Raw genomic sequence first — 23,155 nt, forward strand, 5'->3', positions numbered from 1 at the left:
TGGTGTGTGCACTGGTCTCTTCCCCACCCGTTTGCTCCACGAGGAGACTGACTGCCATGGTGATCTTACATCCAGTCAGGCGCACTCTGTTAGGTAATCTGCTGGGCCCCTGTAGATAATGACATTTGTGACCCATTTTAGGCAAAAGTCTTTTCCTCACTTTGAAGACATTGCTGAATTTATCACTTGGACTTAGAAAACTGGGTATACCTCAGTGAGTTGGAATACTTTTGTATTGGGACCACTGGTGAACTTGCCTGAATGAGAATTCGTTCACATTTTTTATCAACTTGTGTTTTCAGTCTGCATTTCATTTTATTGGCTCTCTACTTGACATTCTTCCCTCTTTTATATTTGATCAGCTCTGAAGTATTTTTGAGAATAGGAGTTTTTTGTGAGAACTTTGGCCCTAGTTGCAGCATCACTGTTCACTTACTTCCACAATGCGAACTAGTCTACTTCCTGGATCGTTTACAGGATTCTGTTACAGTGTTGGTCAGATTACTTTGACTCATTTATTTCATATGATTATGGACATAGAAGATAACGATTTTAAGACTGGGTTTTGAGGGAAATTTATTAGAAGTGCCATGTACTGAATTGATCATAATTAATGTATACTTTTAATTCCTCTCCCTTTGTAGCTGAGATGAGTGAACTGAATGTGGCACAGAAGCCAGAAAAACTTTTGGAGCGCTGCAAGTACTGGCCTGCCTGCAAAAATGGGGATGAATGTGCTTACCACCACCCGATTTCACCTTGCAAGTGAGTAGCAGCGAACCAGTTCTGGTCTTCAGGTTAATTTCTATATCTGATCGCATATTTAGCTTTTCTTTTTTTTTTAGGCCAAGTTTGAGTTTTGTAACTAAATTAATTGACACTTACCACGGTCCTGCCCTGAACAGCATGTGTGTGTGGGGGGGGCAGGGGTGTGTGTGGGTGTGTGTAGGTGTAAGGATGGGGAGATGGGAGGTGGTTTCTTTGTGCCTCAGACCTATGAGATACCGAAATTCTGGGTTTTATTCCGGATTCTGTACATTTAAGGAGGTGGGTATGTAATAACTATCCCAGTTTGTATGCATTGTGTTCATCCATACATACACAAATGTTAAGGCGTTGAGGAAAAACTATATAATAGGTAATGAGAAAATATTTTGGACTTGGGTATAATTTTTCCTAACCAGCTGGCTGTTTAAATGGAATGACCTTTGAGAGATGACTTTTACATTTTGTTTTTGTCCTATAGGTAGAATCTCTCCATGTTTTAATTTAAGGAGATTTTGATATGAGAATAACATGGATGTATAAATAGGGAGATCGTGGGACAAGTACTCTTTTTGGTAGCACAATCCCTTGTATAAATATTGTGCTCACTATAGTGTTTACTTCATAAAATATATAAACATAGACTTTAATAATTAAGTGGTGTGATTCTCATTATCACCAAAAACTCTTTTACCCTTCATGTGGTTTGGCTGGAGTTGGCCTGGGTTATCCCGGGCTTTGGAATAGATAGTTGTGTCCTGTTTTGATATATGGCCTCACTTAAAAATGGAGTTTCCTTCTCTTGTTACTTTTTGTTTCTGAAAACAAGTAGTGATGGAATGAGTATAAGGAGCCCCTCTACAAAAAAACTAATGCATTCAGAAGATTAAATGTTAATAATATGCTTTTTTGTTGTTGTTTTATAGGGCTTTCCCCAATTGTAAATTTGCTGAAAAATGTTTGTTTGTCCATCCAAATTGTAAATATGATGCAAAATGTACTAAGCCAGATTGTCCCTTCACTCATATGAATAGAAGAATTCCAATACTGCCTCCAAAACCAGGTTAGTGACTTTGTGCACTACTACTTTTGGGTAAAATAAAATTAAAAATGACATTTTGTGAAAGGAATAGTTTCAAAATTGTAGCAGAATCAATTAAAGTAACGAGTCTCCAAAGAGGAAGTGCATGCATACTATAGTATTCTTACGTATTTTTATCTTCACTAATGAATATATATGTCTCATCATTCATAATATTTTAATTTTAAAATGGTTCCCATAAAAACAGAATGCATTAAAAATTATTTTGCCAAATAAATTTGATCAATGTTTGTCATTCTTGTCAGCAGTTATAACAGCAACACCATCTTCTAGTAGTCAGCTCTGCCGTTACTTCCCTGCTTGTAAAAAAATGGAATGTCCCTTCTTTCATCCAAAAGTAAGAACTTTTTTTCCCCTTTATTGATTAAGGTATTACATATGTGTCCTTATCCCCCTATTACTCCCCCACCCTCCACCCCCCCATTCATGCCCTCACCCCCCTGGTGTCTGTCCATTGGTTAGGTTTATATGCCTGCATACAAGTCCTTTGGTTTATCTCTCCCCTTTACCCCCACCCATTTTCCCAAAACTGAATTTAGTGATAACTTTTCAGTTGTGAGACCTGGAAGATCACTAGCAAATTGAGATTGAGTATCTTCCTCACCTCCTTTAACTTATTTTTTGTTAGAGTTAAGTTGAGGGTCTTTAAGATCTTCAAGTTATTCCTTAGTGTCACTCAGCCCGTTTTTCTCTCTGGCCAAGTGGTGTGACACTACTGAATGTCAGTCTTCTAAGCTCTCAGGAGGGTAAAGCTCACCTTTGCTAGTCAGTTTCTGTTCTTCACTGTCCCTAAGCATGTCGGTGGTTTTTTCTTTCCCTAATGCTAGAACTGAGATGGTGACATTAGTAGTCCAGCTTACTGCCATCCAGGCTTGTTCTGATGCTTTTGTCTGTGTACTAAAGACTGGTTGATGTGTCCTCAGCTGTTTCGTTGCTCAGAGTAGTGTCTCCTTTTTGAAATAGCAGCCTGAAGACCATACAGAAGGCCTTCACTTCCCTCAACTGCAGTTGGGCATAGCTGAGGGTGCTCAGTGAAGAATGTTAGGGTGTTAGGCAGGGCGTGCAGGGTGATTGTTAAACATTGATTAGAAGTAGTTGATTGTATGCTAAGGTTCTTTTTGAAATTTGGCTTGCTCTTATTCTGTGACTAGGATTGTGTGTGTGTGTGTGGTTATTTTTCAAGGTTTCAGTAGTAATAAAATTAATGTTACAGACCATATCTCTTGCCCCATTGTTAGGGTGAGCTTGTTAGTGTCACTCTAATTGCCATTTTTGTCTGTATTAGCTTTGCATATGTTGAAACTGTTCTTATCTCCTTAGCACTGTAGATTTAACACTCAGTGTACAAGACCTGACTGCACGTTTTATCATCCCACCATTACTGTGCCGCCACGACATGCCTTGAAATGGATTCGGCCTCAAACCAGGTAAAGATGAAAATTAGTTTTCCTAATGGCATTTCAAATACAGTGGGGCCTTGACTTACGAGTATCCCGACTAACGAGTTTTTCGAGATATGAGCCGTCTCTCGGCCGATTTTTTGTTTTGAGTTGCGAGCTAAAATTCGGGTTACCAGCCAGCTTCAGATACCCCACCGCTAGTTGGCGCAGCGAACGTCACAGTGAACGCCACAACATCAGCCCAGCATCACGTGTCTCACTCGTTCACTTTTTGATTTGACATATGAGTAATTTGAGTTACGAGCTCCGTCACGGAACGAATTAAACTCGTAAGTCAAGGCCCCACTGTACTTTTTTAATATGTAGTTTCTTAAATTTATAAGCACACAAATGTGGAATAAATTATCACTGCTTTTTCTCTGATGTTTAATTTTACATGGGTCCTTTGGAAAAATAATATAGTGTAGAAGCCAATTTTGTTTTATCCAGTAATTGCTTATTTCCCTGGATCATCTCCAGATCAAGTTTCTTTTATAACTTCATCTGCACATACACTAAGGCCTTCAGGAGTTACACTGCTTACAAATCTCATACCAGTTTTCTTAGACATTAGTAATTCGGGGGGAAAAAGTTTCAGAACATTTTAGTGTGGCCTATAAATTCATGTTATCTTTTATGTACCTTTTAAAATCTGGTATTTGCATCATAATCTGTAGAACAAATATTCATTGTCTGAAGATACTCAGCTTCTTAATTAAGGTATGTGGTATATAGGGATGCGAAGCAGTTAATTAAAAATTTTTTTTGGTTTTATTCAGTGAATGACACCCAGTCCTACCTGGCAGAAGATCGTGAAGTTTGAAAGTTTCCATCTACTGATGAAAAAGATTCTGTAGAACTTGTCAAATCTTTGAAACTTGGAATATATTGCTTTCATAATATGAAGTTATTGCCTATCTGAAGTACCTAATTTTTCAAGTTTGTAAGTTTATTATGTGGTTTTAACATTGGGTGTTTTGTTGTTGTTTGCCTTGTTTTGACTATGGAAAGACAGTTTAAGGAAAAACTGAATTCTATTAAAACACCTGGTGTGTTTGTACACTGCTGTTTTGAGTATCAGCATGTACAACATGGTGATATTGTCAGTACAGATAATCCAGTTTGGGGCTACATGTTGCTGTGAGTGTCTGCGTGTGTGTGCGCGCGCGAGCGTGTGTATACAAAGAAATATAGTGAGGGGAACATCCTTATTCCAAAAGTTGGATTGCTACTTTCATTTTTTCCAGGGATTATATAATGTTCATGATCCACTAAAAAAGTGTTGAGGTAGTTTAAATAGTCCATCCTACTTTTAAATTTTAAGTGATTAAGTTTGGCTTCTTAGGTTGCGTGCTGGTTTGGTAAATGGTTCCCAAATAGCTAGTCTTTGCCTTCTGGGTAAGGATGAGTGAGGTGGGCATGTAGAGTGAAAACAGCTGGAATGCCAACGGCAAAAAGAAAAAGAACAATTACTTAAAATGTTTTCATTTACTGTTAACATATACTTTTAAAATAAATATTTTGGAGAATTACATTATCACAAAATTATACAAAAGTTTTTACAAGTATATATACATAGGTATCAGAGAACAGACTTGAAATTCACAAGATTATATAGCTATACATATACATTCTCCCATTCTGAAAAACATTCTCAGAAATAATTCCAGAAAATATAGTTACTGAAGATAATTTTTTAAATGTAAAAATTAGATTTCAATAGTATATTTTAAATGGCAGACTATATAATTACAGAGATCAGATGGATAAATTGCAAAGTAGGACTAAACTTTTTGACTACTGAATTAAAATACAGTTATGTGTTTGTGGTTTTTAAAATTGTTAAGGCAAGAAGTGTCAAAAACTTTAGAATTAAACGGATCACTGATTTTAAAGACTTGATGTACAGTTTTTTAAAAAGTAAAGCTAAAAGTTGGTTAGAAAAAAGCGAATTAATGCAAAAGGGATAATAAAGACTCAAACATTCTGACGACCAAATTAAATGTAACTGTAAAAAAGTTCAGTGACTTCTTCAATCACATCCTCAAGAGAGAATGAAACCACACGTGTCAACCCATGTTTAAGAGCCTGAAACCAGCAGTCTGTTGTTTTGTGGCTGCTGCTCTTCCATTGGGAGAAGAAAGATAACCGTTAACCATTTTGTAAGTTGCACTTTGCTCTGCTGATTCCAAAGTAAAGACAAAGTACAGGAGAGCACAGAGTTGCCAGTGAGGTGTGAGTGAAGTGACCATTCCTCCTCTTCTAAAAAGTGGGCTCCATTGAATTTAAGGCATATATTCATTCCAGTGTTAGTACTTGAGATGCTTTTTCACATCTCTGCAGAAGAAATTTGTTTTAAATTGTACTTCCAGAAATTTAAACAGATATTTAGCATCATCGTTTATAAATGTTTTGTAGTTGCAGTGTCATAATTCCACTATAAAAGACATAAGTGGGAAACAAGGGCTGGTGTGGTTTAGTTCAGCCATTTTACAAGGAAATAACATGCTAAGATTGAATTGTTTCTTGCTACTTAATAGACATTGCCTGGAAACATATTTAAGAGTTTAATCTTATCTTTCAGTTGCTATGGTTTATGGGAGAGCTAAGGTTGATTCTAAAACATTTGTTGGGTAATTTGGTCTAAAATGAACCATCATCCAAAAGGATCACAAAAAATGGAAGGGAAAGGGTGTGGCTCACGGTAAGCAGTGAGTGGCACAGTGTGCAGTGTGCTTTGGCATGCGTTTATATACAGAAACAGGGCTAAAGGTGCCAGGAGAAGTCTCAGCTTACAAATTCAGGAGCATAGTCAGATACTGCACACACACACACACACATAATTCTCTCTGGGTTAAAAAAATGAACAGCAGAATCTCCATGGACTATGGTGGTTTTTCACCTTCCCTTAGTTTGATGGCTGGTAAAAGCAAAAGTGCAAGGTACTCATGGATGACTCCTTAAATTCAATACGACCTTCAGTCATGAACTGACAACAGTGAGTAAGGTTGGCTTATCAAGTTGGCCACTTGGAAGAAAGAAAATGCAATGGAAGCAATTTTATCCTACTTGCTTAAGGTGAGTAGAGTTTCTATTTGCATTGTGATAGAAATGGAATTTCTCTTTAGCCAAAAACCTGCAAACTTGACTGCCAAAAGTCTCAAAAATGGAGGGAGAGAGGGATTCAGGGGATTTTTTTCCCTTTAATTTGTTGACTGCTCCTTTATAATATACATGAATAGAAATGTAATATTAGTGTATTCTAAAATTTGCCTTTATTTAGGAGACTGATGTAAATAATGAAAGAATATGATCTTATGTTTCAAGTTTCTTAAACACCTTTAATCAGTTCTTTCAACACAGCTATTCCAAGCTTTAAAACTGATCAGCTTTAATCACTGGTTAGGCTTTCTTGTGATGTAATTTGACCATTTCTGTTTTTAGTATTTACAAGGCGTTGGACATACAAAACTAAGATTTCCAGACACCTGAAGGGGCCTACTATGCTACAAAGATAACACATTAAAATAAAAATTCATAGGACCAATAGAGCATCATAATCTTCTTCACACTTAGAAAAATATATTTTTAAATATCAGTTTACATAATTTCCAATCTTCAGGAAACTACAGATAGGCTAAACAGCATATTCCTGAATGGCAAATACTGATCTTTGGCAGCATTTAAAGTGAATAGGAATAAAGATCTAAGAGTTCAGCCCCAACCCACCAAAAAGAAATAGACAAGTTTGAAAAGTGAACTTGTATTCATTCCTTTTGGAAGTTGGCTATGGGTGGCATACATCTAAACGGATTTTCCAATTAAAAAAATAAAAAGCTGTAAAAATATTTTTTCAAGAATTTAACTAAATTGTATAACTTTGTAAATGTGAATTTAACTCTTTAGTTTACATGTTAAACATGTTTCTATTGGAGTATATCTTTAAATATTCAGTATGCTCTCCCACTTAAATACTATTGCTATCTAAAACCTTAAAAAACAGTACACAGTTGGAAATGATGTTCATCATACTACTTTTTCATTGAGGCTATAATTTTAACTTTTCAAATATAGAAATAACTTCTGAATAAAGATGAAGATGGATAGCTCAAAAAATGAAAATGTAGCAATCATATGCTAATAACTTTGGATTTGTCCCTGTACTACAAATGCCAGGAGAACACTATCATTTATAAAAAGGGCTTTTCTTGATGCTGCAGAAGTAGTATGTCCTCCAGGGAAGCTTGTGTGTGTCTCCTCAGGGAAAATAAGGTTTGCCTTTTAAAAACATCCTTTAGGGTGATGGTGTGTTTCCTTTCCTTACAGAAACATAAGGATATATTTCACTTAAACTGTGAACCACAAACTTTCTAAAAGGAAAGTGTTGTGTTAAAGGATGATGAAAATAATCCGAGTTGGGTTTTTAAGGTTTTGGTTTGCCTCGCCAGCAGGTCTGCCAAATTTGCACACTTCCCCCAAATGGGGGTTGGCTCTCACTATTAAGTATTTATTTTGTCCTTCCTTGAATTGTAATTATCTGGCAGTGTATGGATTACAGTTACTCAGTGCATATAATAAATATTTTGAACTTATCCATCTTATATTTTGATGATTCTGGGCATATCCCTGTTACAATCTTAAATTAGCACCACTTGACTTCTCCCTCGTCTGTAATTCTGGTTTCTCAAGGCTGTTTTTTCAGTCTTCCCAGCATCCATGTCTTTCAATGGGGCGTGTGTACACACTTCCAGACAAACAAACTGCAACCAGAGGAAACCTGCAGTGAGTTCATTATATTTCTAGGTTTTCAGAACAGTTAAGTTTTTCAATTGAGCTTTCAAACCATACATGTATAAAATTTTTCGTTAACTCCTTTTACTCTGTATTTATACATAGTGGGTGACTCTAAGGCAGTGGTTCTCAACCTTGGCTGCACATTAGAATCACCTGGAAATCTTTTTAAAATCCTGATTTCTGGGCCTCATCCTCTGGAAATTCTGTTTCTTTGTTACTAATGTTGTGACCCCACCCCATAACAAAGAAACAGAATTTCTGGAGGATGAGACCCAGAAATCAGGATTTTAAAAAGATTCCCAGGTGATTCTAATGTGCAGCCAAGGTTGAGAACCATTGCTCTAAGGAGTCATCTGCTTTTGCTACCTTCCGATGCTGACAGTTAAGTGAGTCCACAACCTGCAGCTGTAGAAGTGATACCAAATCTCTAACTAGCAAAGACAGTCTGCTCTTGGGCTGAAAAAGTTACCAACCTGCAGTCATCACCTCCAGCACTAATCACGTGTCGATCACCACTGGTAAACCGAATATTTGTCACATGGGGTGAATGACCTAAGAACCTTTTATGCTTTGCCTGAAAAAACAAACAAAAAACTAAGCTCAAGGTGTATGATGCACACAAAAGTCAAAGGTTGCTACAAGGAACCATAACTTCCCATCACCAGGGCTGAGGAGAGAGGAAGCAGTTAGGACCATAGCCAGTGATCAAGTGCCTTTCAGATTAGTAATGGGTCAGCACTTAACACAAACCAGGTGATTTGGGCAGGCAGATGTCTCCAGTTACTCAAATTTTTCCTGAGGAAAAGCATTTGAAACTTGGTAAAGGTTTGAAAAAACACTAATCACAGCTTTTTATTAGTATAGTTTGCAAAGATGGGTGTTACTTTGGGGCAGGGGGTATAATTTCTAATAGCTGTTATTTCAGAGTAAGGGATTTAAGAAGTTTGGGGAAAAAAAATTAAGAATACAAAGTATTTCCAGAGCAGGACACAACACAGTTTAGCTATTATGCGGGGAAATGTATTAATGATCAGACATTTAATTGAGAATATAATTCTATAAAATGCTAAACCAAACACTTACAAATTTTTCAGGGCATGGGAAGTCAAATAACTTAACCATGCCAAAGTCATCTCCTGTCACAAGGCTGATTCCTGAATGAGACACACAGGCACAGTTGACATCTGCTTTCTCAGCGTGCCTGGACCAGATTCCCATAACTTCACTTCCTAGAATGCTAGAGGGAAGGGAAAAGAGAAATCCACCATAGCAAACACAGGTTGACCATACTGAAAAAGTTTCTTGGTAATTAATCTCTAAGTACCTAATGTGTGTTTTAAAATACAGGAAGCAAATTGTAAGTTACTGGGAGTCCTGAGTTTCACCTGGGATGTTAATCCTCCCCCCGCCTAAAGAAAATTTAAAAATTTTAAGATTTATACACGAAATAACCTTTTAAAAATTACTGTATGAGAGCTGGCTTTATAAAATAAAAAGTGATGCTTATTCTATAGGAATTTGACAGTTTTCATTTACATTGGCCAAGAAGATGGATGCTCATCATTACCTGTTACACAGCCAGTGAGTTTGAACAAATTTATCGTTTCATTTTTAACAGCTGCAAGATAGCATTCCTTTTCGATAGAGAAATAATACAGTTGTCTAACAGAACCCAATATATTTGTCTGTTAAACCTATGATGTTAAAGGAAATATCAGGGCATCTTTAAAGTATTAACTTTGATTTCCTTTCTTTAAAAGAACTGATAAGTCATGGAAACTGAAAAAGCCTGGAAATACAGGCAACCAAAAGCAGTCCCAGAATGAGCAGTCCGTCTCAATGACTATATGAATGCTTACCTAGTCCATGTAGCCCAAGTAATTCTATCAATGGCAGCCTGATCCGTAAGATGTCTTCCCGAAGGCACTTCGTAGACATGCCGTTTATAGCAACCAGTGGACACCTTTCATCATATATTAAAATGGAACAATAATTCCATTATGTGAGGCAAAATCCAGAAGTTTACAGTATACTAGCAGAGTGCTATCTGGTTTACATTTCTAACATTACTAAGAATGAAAAGATGACTACAAAATCTTGTACAAAAAAGTGGAGGAAAGGACTGAGGAACAGGGTAGTAAAAAATGTAGTGAGTAGGAAATGCAAGAGTTTGGAAGCACTGGAACTCAGGCGTTTTAATGCATCAACTAACGAAATGTAGAAGAAATGTACACATGTCCAGTACTGATACTGCACCTGGAGGTATCTGCTGTCTGCGGAGAAGTCCATTTGGATGACGAAGCTGGGGATGTCTTTGCAGTAGCTGGTTCTGTTAAGGGTGGGGCCCAATGACAGGTCATAAAAATCCACTGAGTTCTCACTAGAACCCACTGCCAGGAACCGGCAATCTGGACTAAATCTGAGTAGGTAACAAAACATGTAAAAGATGCATTAAGTGACAGTTAAAAGACCTGTGACTTCTCTTTCTAGCTCAAAAGTGTGTACACAAGATACGGCCTCAAACAGATGTACCTACTAGGAACAAATGATTATGTATCCTGAGATATTGGTGTTACATGAAACAAAACTTTATATTTTACTTCAATCTTAAATTGTTTCTGAACTTTTATCTCCTAATTCCTTTAAAAACATTTGTTTTTAAAAAACCACTAACAATTACATAATTACCAAGTTACATAATTCACCTAAGGTAGTCAGGATTCTTTCATCTGGAAACATCGTGTCTTAGCAGTAAAGAACACAGACCAGCTTAATTCACGCAGGTTATCAGAAGAAGGGACATTACTTGAGGCTTGGATGATGTTATTTTAAAAGACAAAGTACTATTTGCCTAGTGATCATGGAAAACTATTCAATCAGTCTTGTGAAAACTTGCTGAGCTCAGTACCTTAGGGAAGCCATTATTGTTTTATGTCCTGAAGTTCTGAGGAAGTTTCCTTTGGAAAGGGGTTTTAGCGGTGGAGAAAGTGGAAGATTCTGACCTGGATTATTATCTATCTAGATCACATAGAAGTGCTCAGTAAATGGTAGCCACTTAAAATAAGCTTAAGCACTGAAAAATAAAAGTTCAAGAAATTCAGATTCTGGGGCATAGCAGGTATTTAGTAAGTATTAAATGAATGAACTATATATTCTGTTGATATTAAGAAAAGTAAGAGATGGTTGGATTACTACTGCAGTTTTCCAGGCTGACAGCTCTTGAAGGGCAGGGAAAGATCACTTTGGCAGGAGGAACTTACTGGGCATCTAACATTCGCTGAGTACTTGCTATTACAAGGCACTGTGGTTGGTGCCCAGTGGATTCATAACTTATCAAGAAGAAAATAAGTCTATAAACAGCCATATTTCAGCATACAATTTATGATGTGATAAAATGCTATCGGCAACAACCTTTTTTCAAATGCAAACTGGGTCAATTAAAAGGATACTAGAAATACTACTCCATTTGTTGACTAACCTGATATCATGGATTGCACATCGTCTGTCTCTCTTCTTTCCCCATATTTTTAGAGAGCTCACCAGTAAAATAATAAATTCTCCATTTTTCATTCCTATAGCCACCATGTCCCCTTCAGGGCTGTAACACACAGTACGAGCAGCATGTCCCAAATTCACTTTGTTTAACATCTTCTGCATAAGAACCAAGAGTCAAAGAGTACTATATTAAGTAGAGTACTTACAGAATAAACCAATTTCTTCCCAAAACTCAACACAATTCTGAAAAATTATAACATCTTTTAAACTGTTTGCACCTACTTTATCAGCAATATCCCAGAGTCTCACTGTCCCATCTTCGGCAGCAGAGAGGAAAAAATCCCTGGAAGGATGTGTTGCAAGTCCCCATATGGGTCCGTCCACATGACCATTAACTAAAATATTACATGCTGCATTTTTCTCTCCAACTTCAATTATTTCAGCATTCCTTGTCCCAACTAGTATCTTGCCCTGAAATACAAGTGGAACCAATATTTAATGTAACACTACAGTTCTTTTTAATAAGAATGCCCTATTGACCTATGTGCTACTGTGATTTATAATAAATACAGATTTGGTCTTCGTCCCATTTCTGGCACTAAGCTCCTAAAACCCTTGGAATTTACTAAGTGATGAGAGCCTTAAAAGCGTCTTTTGGTATGTTAATGAAGTGCCATTTGGATTCCACTTAAGATTGGATACTGGTTGCCAGGAGACTCAACCATGTGATGAGGGTTGTCACTTTCAGTTCCATCTCACCATCCACCTGGGGAGGGTGGAAGGGCTGGAAGTTAAATCAGTTACCAATGGCTAAGGAGTTAATCAGTCCTGACAGATAAGGCCTCCATGGAAATCCAAAGGAGGGAGCTGGTGAACAGGTGGAGGTGAGGGAAGGGTGGCTGCTGGGGGAGCTGCAGCTCCCGCCTGTGCCACATACTTCTACATCTGGCTGAGCAGGAGTTTCGTCCTTTTACAGTAAACCTGTGACCTAGTAAAATATCTTGGAGTTCTGTGAGCTGCTCTAGCAAATAAACCAAACCTAGGGGTGGGAACCCCCAATCTGTAGCCAGTTGGTTGGAAGCACCACCTGGACTTAAGACTGGTGTCTAAAGGGGGTGGGGCAGTCTCCTAGGAGACCCCTCACCTGTAGGATCTGATGCTATCTCTGGGTAGGCAGTGTCAGAATTGAGTCGAATTTTCAGACACCCTGTTGGTGTTGGAGAATTGTTTGGAGTTATGTGGGCTTCCCACACCCTATCTATCCTGTTAGAACTGTATCCAGAACCAAAGCAACCTACTTTCAGAGAACTTGCTGCTTTGCACTAACCTAGCCTATGTGGTTTTCTATGACTAGAGGCCCATTTGCAAGAGCACTGGGCTGGGTGGCATGTCAGAGTCCGTGCTAAAAATGTCACCTTTTCTCTAAGATAATACACCTGGCTTCTCCAATCATCAGGTTTTTGACTCTGTAAATCTCCAAAGGGGTGTTAAGTGCATTGAGATGTAGGAAGAAAGTTTGGATTTTAATGCAAAATAAGTGTAAATAAAAGCTTAACTAAAATTTAATATACAGACTGACAGTAATACATGAAGATGATATATAAATACACTTTACAAGTATATGCATAGTCAAAACTTTGTATAGAAATGTGTGTTTTTAAGAAAATAAAACAGCAGCACCAATCAAAATTAGTAACGGGAAAGGAAATTCAGTTCCATCTACCACCGTTGAATGAGCAGATTCACGAAAGTATGGAGGATTGGATACAGCGTGAGGTGAGCGCTTCGCTTCCACCCTGAGCCCTGCACGGTGCAGGCTGCACGTGTGCCAACGGCGGCAGTGGAGCTGCAAAGAAAGCAGGGACCCCACAGAATACAGCTGACAAGCAAATCCGTCTAAGGATTACTCCTCGACTTGCAGAGGGTGAGAATCACGGGGATAATGTTCTTTACTTCCTGCTGCCCCATCATGGCGCAGGATCAGCTTACTCTGCCTCTGCACACGGAACGGACGCAATCTGTGACTTGTCCCGTCTCCAGCCGGAAGGCACGGCATCGCCTCAGCTCCTGATCCCACAGTTTGACTGCTCCTCCTTCTTTTGACCTAACAGCCACCCAAGCAACGAAAAAAGCATTTATTATTGGCTATTACAAGTAATGTTTACTAAAACAAATACTAAATTATAAGCAGGATACTAATAAGGCCCTGATATTTATGATTTACTTCTGATATTCTAAACATTTTATGGCAATTTTAAGATATACTGTATCTCAAACATTCAGTTTAAGCAAATTTTATTTTATGAAAATTCATTTTTCTGACACGAGCATAATTTTATCTAGTGGCCTCCCCAAACATATCCTTTATAATACCTCTTGATTAAGGAAATGTATAAAGTGATTTAATGTTAAGAAGACAATGGAAATGTATGGCTAGAGGAAAGGATTCCAGCTGCCATGTTATCGGATATAGTTTTACGGGCCAAAAGAGAAGCACATTTTTTCCTACATTATTATTCAAATGTCCTACTGAAAACAAAACCTGAAAAAAATATATCTTTTATCTAATAAGCTTCCTATATATGTATACACACACATTTAATATATTCAGGCACTTGTTTGGATTGAGAGGCATCAGTGAAATGTTCCATGTTAGCTTTGGCATTTGAACAAGTTCATCCTATTACCTTAGTTATAAAACCATTTCTAAGATCAAAACAATATCTACTGAAACCATTTATAGGCTAATGAGTACGGGTGTGTAAGACTAGATAATTATGGGAAACAGCATCAAAGTAACATAAGATGAAATCTAGCCCATTTACGGTTTTTCTGTTGGAAGGACTGAAACACGTACTGCTTTATTTTCTGCTGGATGAACTGCTTGTCTTGGGGAAAAACATGTTCTTGTACCATAATACAGTCTTCCTTTATGAGAAAGGCAAAAGCAGCTGCATTTGTGTTTAACTGGTGTATGGGGCTCTTGCAATCCTACACTGAAAATGTACTTAGTTCTTGGTCACATTATATGTTGCACTTTAACATGCATGTGAATATGTTGGCAGGAAATCAATGACAAGTATCTGGTTTCCACTGGATACCTCTCTTCAGACTTAAATTCTGAAGTCTTGTATTAAACAGTTTTATCTAACAAGTTTGCCTCAATCAAGAGCAAATGAGGCAGAGTTTGTTTCTAGCATCTTCTCACCCTTTCTAATGCAGCAATGTGCGTTCTACCCTCAGCATCCAGTCTGAACAAAAGCGAGCAGTCAAGATGCATCCTGGGCTTAATGGCAAAGATTCCCCCATGAATCGCCTATTTCTCAGCAAAGACTTATAGAAGCATATAGACATCAATAAAATCATCTTTTGCTCTGGCCAGTGTCCTCAGTGGTTAGAGCATAGGCCCTCATACCGAAGTTAGATTCCCAGTCAAGAGCACATACCTGGTTGCAGGTTCGACCAGGGCGTATACAGGAGGCAACCAATTGATGTGTCTCTCTCACATTGATGTTTCTCTCTCTTTCTCCTCTTCCTTCCCTCCTCCTCTCTTTCTTCCCTTCCACCCTCTCCAAAAATAAATGGAAAAAATATTTTCGGGTGAGGATTAACAAAAAAAGAGAATCATCTTTTATTGATTTTAGAGATGGAGGGAGCAAGAGAGAGGGAGGAGAAGAGGGAGAGACATTGATTTGTTGTTCCACTGATTTATGCATTCATTGGCTGATTTGTGTATGTGCCCTGACCAGAGATGGAACCTGCAACCTTGAAGCTTTGGAACAATTCTCTAACCAACTGAAATACCTGCCCAGGGTCAAGAAAAAAATCAAATCTTAACTTGCAGGACAACAGCCTATCCATACCTCAGAAAAATTATCACCCAACGTTGCTGGAGATTAATTTATCTACAATGCAAAAAAAAAAGCCATTTAAAATCAGAAATAAAGCCATGGCAGGTATGGCTCAGTTGTTTGTGCATTGTCCCATGCATGGATAGGTTGCTGGTTTGATTCTCCATCAGGGCACATGCCTGGGTTGCAGCCTCGATCCCCCGTGGGGGACATGCTCAGGAAGCAGCCAATCAGTGTCTCTCTCATCGATGTTTCCATCTCTATCCCTCTCTCTTCCTCTGTCTCTAAAATCAATAAAAAACATATTTTTTTAGAAGGCAGTAAAATGAGAAGCATATGATGAGGAAGGTCAGAGAGGAGAACCTTAGAAATAACTAGAATAACTAACCAAGCCTCAGGGAGGTCACCATGCATAGCCAGGAAGGCTGTGAAGAAAAAAGGACTCACGGCCTTTCCTTGCCCCCAGTCACAATCAGCCCGTCTCGCAGGGTGGTGTACATGGCAAACACAGGCCCGTTGTGGGCTCTGGCCACAACTCTACACAGTATGTGATCTTTCCACACGCAGACATCTCCACTGATGGTACCTGTAAACGTCAAGTTATTCTGAAAAGGAGTGGGGAAGACACACTCATCAAAAGTTCCAGTGGAGTTCAAACAGATGCAATTCTTATGTACACATGAGCCTGCCTCACCGCGGCTACCGAGAGCAGGGCTGGTGGGGGGACATGCACTCGGCAGCCAGGGAACCTGACCTGCGGCTGCGCCTTGTCAGCGCTCTTTCTGTTCCAGTGCTGTTGCTTACTGGCTGGAATGACCTTGGACCAGACTTTTAACCTCTATGAGTATCAGCTTTTTCATGGGTAAAATGAGGGAAATCATCCTCTAAGGCAGCGGTTCTCAACCTGTGGGTCGCGACCATCGGAAAACACATATATAATTACATATTGTTTTGTGATTAATCACTATGCTTTAACTATGTTCAATTTGTAACAATGAAAATACATCCTGCATATCAGATATTTACATTACGATTCATAACAGTAGCAAAATTACAGTTATGAAGTAGCAACAAAAATAATTTTATGGTTGGGGGTCACCACAACATGAGGGACTGTATTAAAGGGTCGCGGCATTAGGAAGGTTGAGAACCATTGCTAAGGTCTCTTCCAATTACAAATACTACATATTGTCCCTTCGGAATGCTCCCTTGTAGCTGCCAAGAAATAATTTAAAGGTCACTAGTAACTGAGAGTGAAAAAAAAAGAGTAAAAATAGGAAGTGAAAATAACTTTTTTATTACATTATCTTGTCATAGAAAATAAAACTACCATCTATAGCAAAGTTGTAGTTTTTCAGATTTTACTAACTCACGATGTTAAAAATGAAATTAACACTTGCCATTTCTTAAAATCAAGGTAGCCAAAGTGAATGCATTTCTGCAATCAATCCAAAATAAGATAAATTTGATAAGGTACCAAAAGCTTATATATGCTTTAGGTTACATTGAGAACTGCAATCCCAATATAGTTCATTATGTGGAAACTGGAAAATGGAAATCCTGCATCACGTGCTATTTTCATCCCATTTTAGCTTCACTTTTAGAACAACTTGTATAAGATCATCCACCCAAAACAATATGGAAAGAATCAATAGGAAAATAGACGGAATGATAATAGAAACAAACGGAGATTTTTCTTTAATCTTCCTGAGAATACTAGTTTGTAAGTTTAATTTCCCTACAACTTACTGTCACTGTGAATTCCTCAGCATATATACTTATAGCTCATATTTGAGTAACAATGACATCTGTCATCTAAGAGCAGCGTTAATTCATGCCTTATGTGCAGTTAGAATGTAAATGCTCGCACTGTAAAAACCAGTATCTTATTTCTCCGGCTGTTTTCATAGCCTAGCAGAGAGCTTCACAGGCTTAAACTGAAGAAAACTCACCTTGTTTTGTAACAAAACATTCTCACTGATTGCACTGTTGCTTCAAACATAAAAGTATGACTCATATTTTAGTCTTCACATTTATTCTGTGTTGGGAATAGGCAATTAGCTACCTAAGGAATTTTGTATGTGAAGGTTAATCTACACGGGCAAATTAAACGCCAGGAGCATTTGAATGTGTGGGTTTTCCTTCTGGAAAGGAATTACTGGTCTTATATTAAGAATTCCCAACAGATTTAACTGGTTTGACACGGCGTTGTCACATTTTTAATGGTCTTTTTCTCAAAAACACGAGTTGCTTAAAGGTTCTAAAATTGTAATTTTCTTCAAGGATTACATACCCACATAAATACTTTAGTAAGGAAACCCAGTTAGTTTTCAATGCACCAGGGACAGGATATTTAAGGAGAGATGTGAATTGTAAAACAGTCCCAGATGGGATGGGAGGGGCAGTAAGTGGCTCTTTTGAACACTTTCTATAAGTTTAAGAGCAGTTGTGCTCTGGCCAGTGTATCACAGTGGTTAGAGCATTGACCCAAGCACCGAAGGGTCCTGGTTGGGTTGCGAGTAGGAGATGAGCAGGAGGCAACCAGTTGATGTGTCTCTCTCACATCAGTATTTCTCTCCCCCCGCCTCCCTCCTTTCCACTCTCTGAAAAGCCATGGAAGAATATCCTCATGTGAGGATTAACAAGCACAAAAAGACCAGTGTGCTCTCTTCCCTGAATGAGAGACACTGGCCCAGAGCACTTCCGGCTATGTAAGAAGCAGAGAGTTAAGATGATAAAAAGCAGAGGAAATCCTAAACCCAAGTACCACCTTTTAAACACTTGAAAATTACATTTTTTGATTTATATCTCTTTTATTCTCAAAAATTTTTAGGGCCTAGGAGATTTAGGATAACAATTATAAGATCAACGAAGGCTTTTGAGAATGGCAATGGCCCAGGGTTTCATTATAGTTCTCCCTCATTAACTTTCTCACTCTCTGATTTCTGAGAGTATCAGATTCTTAAAGATGAAATATATGCATGACCGGGACATATGTAATGATTGGATTCCAGTGCCATCTAAACATCATTAATGTGATTTATCTAAGGCAAGAAAATTCAAAGTAGTCCAATTTAGGTAATTCAAAGTACACTACCACACGCATTTTAAGAGACATACTGCACCAAATGCAACAGCCAGCATGGTCTGCATCCGGGCATCTTCGAGTGTGCTCAGCAGCCCTTTTTTGCTAAGAAGAGCCCTTCCTGCCAGTGTCCAGAACTTCACGTGCTTTACTCCCACAGAGACAAACTGGGAATCTGAGTCTGGTCGGAATTCTGCCACAAAAATACGTTGGTTGTGACCAGCTTTGCTGGCAATTTTGGCACCTGATAAAAAAAGATATGACAAAATCATGTAGGTTAATATAAGAATTAAGCTAATTTTCATAGAATCAAACAGTTACTCAAAATATGTAGTTCAAAAAGCAAATGATTATTTTAAAAAGTGAGAGGGGGTGTCCCTTCCACTGCTACCTAGCAACCACATGATATACAATTACTTGTGTAGAGGGTCCTTTCTACATATTTTTGCAAGTGATGTGTGTACAGAGAGCTTCATTATCATTTAAGGGGCATTTTATTTATTTAGTTTTGGTTTATAAAATTCATTAAAACTGGATTGTTCTTCCTTCCCATGAGCATCCACCCAGCTGCCTTGCAAATTCAGCTGCAGAACTGCTGTCATCATTTAAGCCCAGTCTGTCATCGGTGACTGACACTATACTTTCCATCCAGAAGACAAAACAGGCTGGGTGCTTAATATGTTAAGGGGCATTTTAGGTTTTAGAAACCATATCTTATTTTTTTCTATGTAGCTCTATGAATTTAACTTTTTATAGTAGCTATGTATCTGAGGAGTTTTATCTGAATATTAAATAAAATAACCCTATTGATCTTCCATTATCACTTACAATATAGTTCACTTCCATTCTTGATTAAGAACCTCCTAGCCCAGTGATGGCGAACCTTTTGAGCTCGATGTGTCAGCATTTTGAAAAACCCCAACTTAACTCTGGTGCCGTGTCACATATAGAAATTTTTTGATATTTGCAACCATAGTAAAACAAAGACATATTTTTGATATTTATTTTATATATTTAAATGCCATTTAACAAAGAAAAATCAACCAAAAAATGAGTTCGCGTGTCATCTCTGACACGCGTGTCATAGGTTCGCCATCACTGTCCTAGCCAAACAAAAATCAGCAAAATGCTTATATACATAATCTCTTACTGAAAGAAAAGGGCAGTAAACCATTTATAACATTAACTTTATTAGGTTATGTTTTGCAAGCTTACAATTTTGCTGGGCTTTTTAAGAGGGATGTACCTACAATAACACCAGCTGTGTGCTGTGTATTGTCCAGGTTATTGTGAATAATGGTTTCAATCATCAAGTTAAGACAAACACTAAATTGAGAATTCATGTTACCATAGTATTCTTATTTTTAAAAATCACAAAGGAAAAGAATCCTACCTTCCTGCCATCTCCAAATGGTAACAGTATGTTCTGGGTCTAGTCCCACAGACAGCAAGAGTTTGCCAGTAGCACTGAAGCTGACTGAACACACGCCCTTTGAATGGTAGCATCTTAGTATAGCTAACGTCTGCTTGTTCACTGCATCCCAGACGTGGACAGAAGGAGCTGTAGCTAAATACAGATAAAATCCAAAAGTTGTAACACACCTCTCACAAATGTTTCCATTTCTAAAGCGGAGGCATACTCATCTCTGAAACATGGAAAAATAAGTACCAAAGAAAGACTACATACTTAATTTAAAAATGCATAACTAAGACTAAATTAAGAAAAAGGAAGAGAAAGGAAAGGGGAAAAATACAGAATACTTCTTCAGTCTACTAGTATAGTCCAAATTGCACTTTGACAAAGTAGCATTTGGATAAGCAAATTAGGTAATCACAACTTTAAACAGCTCCTCAAAAATAGTGCATGTTTTAGATGCACGTTAAATCTTACATAATTATGTGGAGAAATATATAAACATTACACAATTAAAGACCAGAGTATATTCAATACTTAAGATTATCTCAAGGAGAGATTGAAAAGTAAACACAAACTGAGAAAAGCAACATATAGAAAACTACAGGAAAATATTTCTAAGGAAATTTTTAACTGGATATTGGGTAAAATGCTAACTCCATATCACTTTATAGACAGTTTTTTTTAAAAACAGGATTTTATGGAAGAAATCTTTTTTTAAAGTTACTTTTGTTATTTATCTTGCAGAGCCCATTTCTGCTGCTTAAAAAAAATTTCTCAGCTCTCTATTTTCTAAGTTAAAAAATCACAGGTTTGTATTATTGTCCTTTTTTCATTAACTGTACCCTTAAAAAATAGGTACGTTAATTCAGCAGCTAATTCAGTCTCAGAACTCTTAGTAAAATAATCATACTACTAACGTGCATTTGCTTTAAATTATAAATTTACTACAAATACTGTATTGCAAAAATAGAGAAATATTAAGACAAGCTGCTTTAAAACCATTTGGTGCAGAAACAAAGTTTGGTCTCTAAAGAAAATATTCTGATCAATTTAGACTATTGTATACCATCTATAATTTATGTTATACAATGATAAATTAAATCTGATAGTTCCTCAAACAAAGTAGTTACAATATATTAAACCAGGAATTTAAATTTTATTATCATTAAGTAGGGACTATTCAAAGATTTATGCAACTTTCTCTTAAAGTTATCCTTTATTTAATTTTTAAACTTTTTCAATTACAGTAACAAGTTTTATGTAACTTTATGTAAAAAATCAAAACTACATGGCAACAGATACAAAGGGTTACTCTATAATAAAATAAGTTATCTATGTGTGAAAAACTGATAATAATTTAAGTATTGGACTAAAATGTTCCTCATTCAATAAAAGTCAAAGGATATGGGGACTGTAAACTCAATAAGCCATGTTAGGTGGTTCAAATTTAAAATGTAAATACATACTAGTAGATCACTCTAATTTTTTGCTAGTGATAAATATTACATGGGTCATAATGTAAAAACATTTTAATATGTTTACAAAAAGCACCTCTGGGCAATTCATATACTATATTTGCCTAAATGTGATGAGGTAGATAATGGATTTTCAAGAAACATCACTTATTTTTGTCTCCAAATTTAATATGCCACAAATTACACAGTTCAATTTACCTAAAATTTAAATAGCAAATAATCTTAGATAAATTGAATTACTGAGCTTTTCAAATATTTATAAAAATTATATGAGATGGACAGAAACTTATAGCAGAATTTATATTTTAAAACATATAAGTATGACTATGTTATGGGACTGCTCCACATTTAGACTGTTCTAAACTTATTGATATAACAGTAGTTAAAATTTAAATTACTGGAAATTCTCAAGGTCTAACTTACAAAATAAGTATTAAGTTTATTAAGTATATTTTATTTTCTCCTATATAGCTGTCCCTCAGTTTCCCTGGGGGATTGGTACCAAAATCCGGGGGTGTTCAAGTCCCTTATGTAAAATGATGATATAGTATTTGCATATACCCTGTATTTGCCTAAAGGCTATGGCAGTGTTCACTTCATTTGCATGGATTCAGCACAGTGCTCAGCGTGTGGCAAATTCAAATTTTGTTTTTTGGAATTTTGGGGGAGCTTTTTCTTCTGGGTATTTTTAATCTGCCGTTGGTGGCCCATGGATATGGAGGGCCAACTGTGATTTCAGAATGGCCATTCACTCTGCTGCCATAACACAGATGCTACTCTTGCTCTCTACTTCCTATATGCCACCAGATATGAGTGCCTCTCATGGACCAGGCACGTTACCAGGAACATCTCATGCTTTCCAATCCCTACTTCTAGGCAGGTATGCTTTCCCACGGACTCAGGCTCAGAGAGGTGAAGTGCTTTGCCCAAGTCACACACAGCTCAGGGCGGGCAGAGCCAGCAGGTGTGCTGTAGTCAGTCCCCAGGCTCTTGTCTGTCCATCACATCAAGCTGCCTCTGGAAAAGCAATCCCACCAACTTCTCATGACATCCTTGACTCTTAGTCTCCAGTACAGAGATGCCAGTAGGGTCTCCTTAAATTACAGCAAATCACAGAACCGTGCTTTATGCCGGAGGAGGGGAGGGCAGGGAGAGTTACAGATCACTGCAAATGTTTTCTTGTCAAACTGCTAATTCTTACTATACCATGTAAACTGAAAGTTGAGTTGAAAAGCCTAGTTATTATATAGGGTGTCCCCAAAAAATGTATACACACATTTTGAATAATTATAAAGGCAGTGTTTATTAAAATACATTTTATTTTCAAAATTGAGCTATCAGTTATTAAAGTGTGTATACATTTTTGGGGGGATACCCTGTATATCTAAAAACAATGAACACATTTTTTAATAGCTTTATAAATTCACAAGCCCATGGTCAAAATCAGTAAGAAAAAGTTATTCATAAATATTCAAATGATCTGTTGATCTAGCACAGTGATGGCGAACTTTTTGAGCTCGGCGTGTCAGCATTTTGAAAAACCCTAACTTAACTCTGGTGCCGTGTCACATATAGAAATTTTTTGATATTTGCAACCATAGTAAAACAAAGACTTATATTTTTGATATTTATTTTATATATTTAAATGCCATTTAACAAAGAAAAATCAACCAAAAAAAAGGAGTTTGCGTGTCACCTCTGACACACGTGTCATAGGTTCACCATCACTGGC

The 23,155-nt window shown here is 37.3% G+C and overlaps 2 protein-coding genes across 9 annotated transcripts in view; one reads left to right on the forward strand and one right to left on the reverse strand.

Moving 5' to 3' along the window:
* Positions 1–5,201, forward strand: part of ZC3H14 (zinc finger CCCH-type containing 14) — a 39,832-nt gene extending 34,631 nt beyond the window's left edge. For 5 of the 8 annotated variants that reach the window (XM_005871166.2, XM_005871167.2, XM_005871169.2 and 2 more), the window contains 5 exons: positions 645–765; positions 1,692–1,828; positions 2,113–2,204; positions 3,188–3,294; positions 4,086–5,201. In XM_005871166.2, coding sequence (XP_005871228.1) covers positions 645–765; positions 1,692–1,828; positions 2,113–2,204; positions 3,188–3,294; positions 4,086–4,092 — 464 coding nt within the window. In that variant the 3' untranslated portion in view covers positions 4,093–5,201. The remainder of the gene's footprint in view (positions 1–644; positions 766–1,691; positions 1,829–2,112; positions 2,205–3,187; positions 3,295–4,085) is intronic. The other 3 variants (XM_014543666.1, XM_014543667.1, XM_005871172.2) reach the window with 2 other exon arrangements.
* A 1,525-nt stretch (positions 5,202–6,726) lies between these two features.
* EML5 (echinoderm microtubule associated protein like 5) overlaps positions 6,727–23,155 on the reverse strand; it is a 102,717-nt gene continuing 86,288 nt past the window's right edge. Inside the window, exons 34-44 of the mRNA XM_014543665.1 lie at positions 19,925–20,098; positions 18,567–18,775; positions 15,894–16,051; positions 13,585–13,699; positions 11,878–12,066; positions 11,579–11,751; positions 10,357–10,519; positions 9,960–10,063; positions 9,184–9,337; positions 8,574–8,674; positions 6,727–8,066 (exon numbers count right to left, since the gene is read on the reverse strand). Of these exons, the coding sequence (XP_014399151.1) occupies positions 8,030–8,066; positions 8,574–8,674; positions 9,184–9,337; positions 9,960–10,063; positions 10,357–10,519; positions 11,579–11,751; positions 11,878–12,066; positions 13,585–13,699; positions 15,894–16,051; positions 18,567–18,775; positions 19,925–20,098 (1,577 nt within the window). The 3' untranslated portion in view covers positions 6,727–8,029. The remainder of the gene's footprint in view (positions 8,067–8,573; positions 8,675–9,183; positions 9,338–9,959; positions 10,064–10,356; positions 10,520–11,578; positions 11,752–11,877; positions 12,067–13,584; positions 13,700–15,893; positions 16,052–18,566; positions 18,776–19,924; positions 20,099–23,155) is intronic.

This window comes from Myotis brandtii, unplaced genomic scaffold (genome assembly GCF_000412655.1).
Source record: "Myotis brandtii unplaced genomic scaffold, ASM41265v1 scaffold332, whole genome shotgun sequence".
NCBI lineage: Eukaryota > Metazoa > Chordata > Mammalia > Chiroptera > Vespertilionidae > Myotis > Myotis brandtii.